At 49.3% G+C, this 2,871-nt stretch overlaps 1 protein-coding gene across 1 annotated transcript; it reads left to right on the plus strand.

Moving 5' to 3' along the window:
- The first annotated feature begins 1,638 nt into the window (after positions 1-1,638).
- LOC128919495 (olfactory receptor 2D2-like) lies at positions 1,639-2,595 on the plus strand. Its single transcript, XM_054224793.1, has one exon. The coding sequence runs from the start codon at positions 1,639-1,641 to the stop codon at positions 2,593-2,595; it is 957 nt and encodes a 318-aa protein (XP_054080768.1).
- The last annotated feature ends 276 nt before the right edge of the window (positions 2,596-2,871 follow it).

Consider the following 2,871-nt stretch of genomic DNA (forward strand, 5'->3'; position numbering starts at 1 on the left):
GAAGGGTAGCCCTTGCTGGAGTTGTTTACACACTTTCCACAAGCTCAGAACTTCCTTCCCCCAGGAACTAGTTACACAGTGCTCACTCCCTGTAGTCCCAAGGAGAGGAGATGCAGCAAGACCCTTCAGGAGGCTGATTCCTTCTATAAGCAGTGGGAGAGTTTAGAGAGCAGATACATTCAGGTGCTGCTGCTGCCTCACAGCAGAAACTGCTGGAAGCAGAGTACAGGAGCGTAGCTGCCTATGTTGGGGTCTGCAGAGATAAGAAGCAAGGGAAGGAAGTGAACAGGAAGCAACCGGCTGTGGGATCCAGCCCCTGGGTTTTGTTTTCAGGCACCATCAGAGAAGTCAGTGTTCACAGTGAGGGTTACAGGTAGGTGCTGCATTTGCACAGGCAAATTTGGTGTTGTTACTTACCTCATGGGAGCTGGTGTGGTGTTGCTTAAACAAGACCTGTGCCTCTGTCTTGTCCTTTTCTGAGTGTCTTCCTTCCTGAGCTCACTCCTTCCTCCAGATACTGCCTCTGTGTCTTCAGCATTGCTGAGGTCTCAGGCAGTGAGGCTGTCACTGCTCAGTTAGAGCTCTGCTGCTGCTCTGTGGGAGCCAGCTCAGGGGCACTCCCATACCTCAGCTGGGCTGTAGGAAGGGTCTGGGCAGGTGTGTGGGGACGGGGTGCCTGCACATGTCACTTCATCTCTCACAGTGAAATTTCATTTATCTTTCTCTCTCTCACTTTTGTCTCAGGGACCAGTCTCCTGTCTTCAGCTTTCTCACATTAGACCCTACGCTGCTCTCCAGCTGATTTTGGGACCCTCTCTCCATAACAGTACCTCATAGAACAGCTCTTCACAGCCCAGGAGAGGGCTGTCATGGAGCTGGTGTGATTGACCATTTTGAGGTGCCAGTCCTTCCCAGCAACTGTCTGTTCTGTGTAGGCACCTGCCATGTTTGTGTCCAATTTACTGTAAAAGCTATAAAGTCATAAGATGGGAAATCGCATGCAGATCGGTGTATCCTTCCCCGATTTTGCAGGAATGCAAGGAGAAGGATTGGGCAGAGGGCTTTGTTTCTCAGCATGGGGCTTCCCTGCTCACATACACAAATGCCTACTGCGTGTTTATCTCCATCACATACTAGATACTGTGCCTGCCCCATCTCAGCTCCCACTTGCCATCCCTTTCCCTATCACAGTAGAGAGCTCTGAGAGCACACGTTGAAGTGTGGAGGTGCAGGTTCTGTGCTGCTGGAGGAAGGCTGCCCAAATGCACTCAGAGACTGCAGCTAAAGGGTAAAAGATATGAAGCACATGATCTTCTCTGACCTATTTCCTTCCTTCTAGAGCAGTCTTGCTTCTTCACATTGCCTCATTGATTCAGATGTCCCTCTCCTCTCCTCTCCTCTCCTCTCCTCTCCTCTCCTCTCCTCTCCTCTCCTCTCCTCTCCTCTCCTCTCCTCTCCTCTCCTCTCCTCTCTCCTCTTCTTTTTCTTACAGAAAACTCTCAGGTGTGTGTAAGCGTCCATGCTTTCTCCAGAAGAAGTTGCCATCACCATTCCTTTGTGAAATCACACATCAAGAAAAACTCTGTCTCGCAGCTCTCCGGCCTGGCAAGCGGGGAAAAGAAATATCTGCAACACAGCATGGAGAGAGGGGAATGGGACAACCAGACTTTGCTGATGGAGTCCCTCTTGCCGGGACTGGGGGATGCCCATGAACTCCAGACACCTCTCTTTGTCCTCTGCCTGACCATATACACAGTAACCATGGTTGGGAACATGCTCATCATTGTGCTTGTCGTCACAGACCCACATCTCCACACACCCATGTACTTCTTCCTGGTGAATCTGTCCAGCCTAGAGACCTGCTACAGCTACAGCATCCTTCCCAGGCTACTAGTCAGCTTCCTGCCTGGAGACAGGACCATCTCTGTGCAAGGATGTATGGCACAGTTTTTCTTCTTTGGTACTTTTGCAACTTCTGAGTGTTACCTTCTGGCTGCCATGTCCTATGACCGGTATCTGGCCATATGTAAACCACTGCATTATTCAGGCCTCATGAACTGGAAGGTATGCCTCCAACTGGTGACTGGATCATGGGTTGTGGGGCTGCTAATTTCTACAGGAATCACATCTTTCATAGCTCACCAAAGGTTCTGTGGCCCCAATGCAATTGACCATTTCTTCTGTGAAGAAGCTCCATTGCTAGAACTTTCCTGCAGTGACACTGGCATGATCAGAATTCTTATTATCATATTATCTTTCCCAGATGTAGTTTTCCCATTTCTGTTCACTCTGGCATCCTATGTCTGCATCATAGCTGCCATCCTCAGGATCCCATCCAGCATAGGGAGGCATAAGGCCTTTTCCACCTGCTCCTCTCAACTCACTATGGTCATTGTTTTCTGTGGGACCCTCATCATTGTCTACATGCTGCCCAGAACAGTGCCACTGAGGCAGCTCAACAAATTGTTCTTTTTTCACACAGTCCTCACACCTCTCATCAATCCACTCATCTACAGTCTAAGGAACAGAGAGGTCAAGGGGGCACTGGAGAGGTTGCTCAGGAGGGCTATTGCGTGCACTGACAGCTCCAACTAGGTGTGCATTTCAGGGCACAAATCTGTTTCTCTTGCAAATTCATGAAGAGAACATGGGAAGGAATGTGCTCCATCCCAGGACTACCTCTGCAAGTGTCTGGCTTTCACTTAGGATGTGCAATGGCAAGAAGCAGAAGGAGAAGAGCGCCTTAGGGAAACACATGCCAAATTGAGAGGAGAAGGTAATATCTTTCTCTGGCTTGCTTTTTCCTTAGAGGTAATGGAATGGTTGGGGCTATTGTATATGGGAAATGAAACCAAATGCTGAACTTGTCTT

The sequence above is a fragment of the Rissa tridactyla genome, chromosome 19, assembly GCF_028500815.1.
Source record: "Rissa tridactyla isolate bRisTri1 chromosome 19, bRisTri1.patW.cur.20221130, whole genome shotgun sequence".
Classification (NCBI taxonomy): Eukaryota; Metazoa; Chordata; class Aves; order Charadriiformes; family Laridae; genus Rissa; species Rissa tridactyla.

What these genes read in the sequence shown, in the direction of transcription:
- LOC128919495 (XM_054224793.1), top strand. Translation starts at nt 1,639, where the DNA reads ATGGAGAGAGGGGAATGGGACAACCAGACTTTGCTGATGGAGTCCCTC.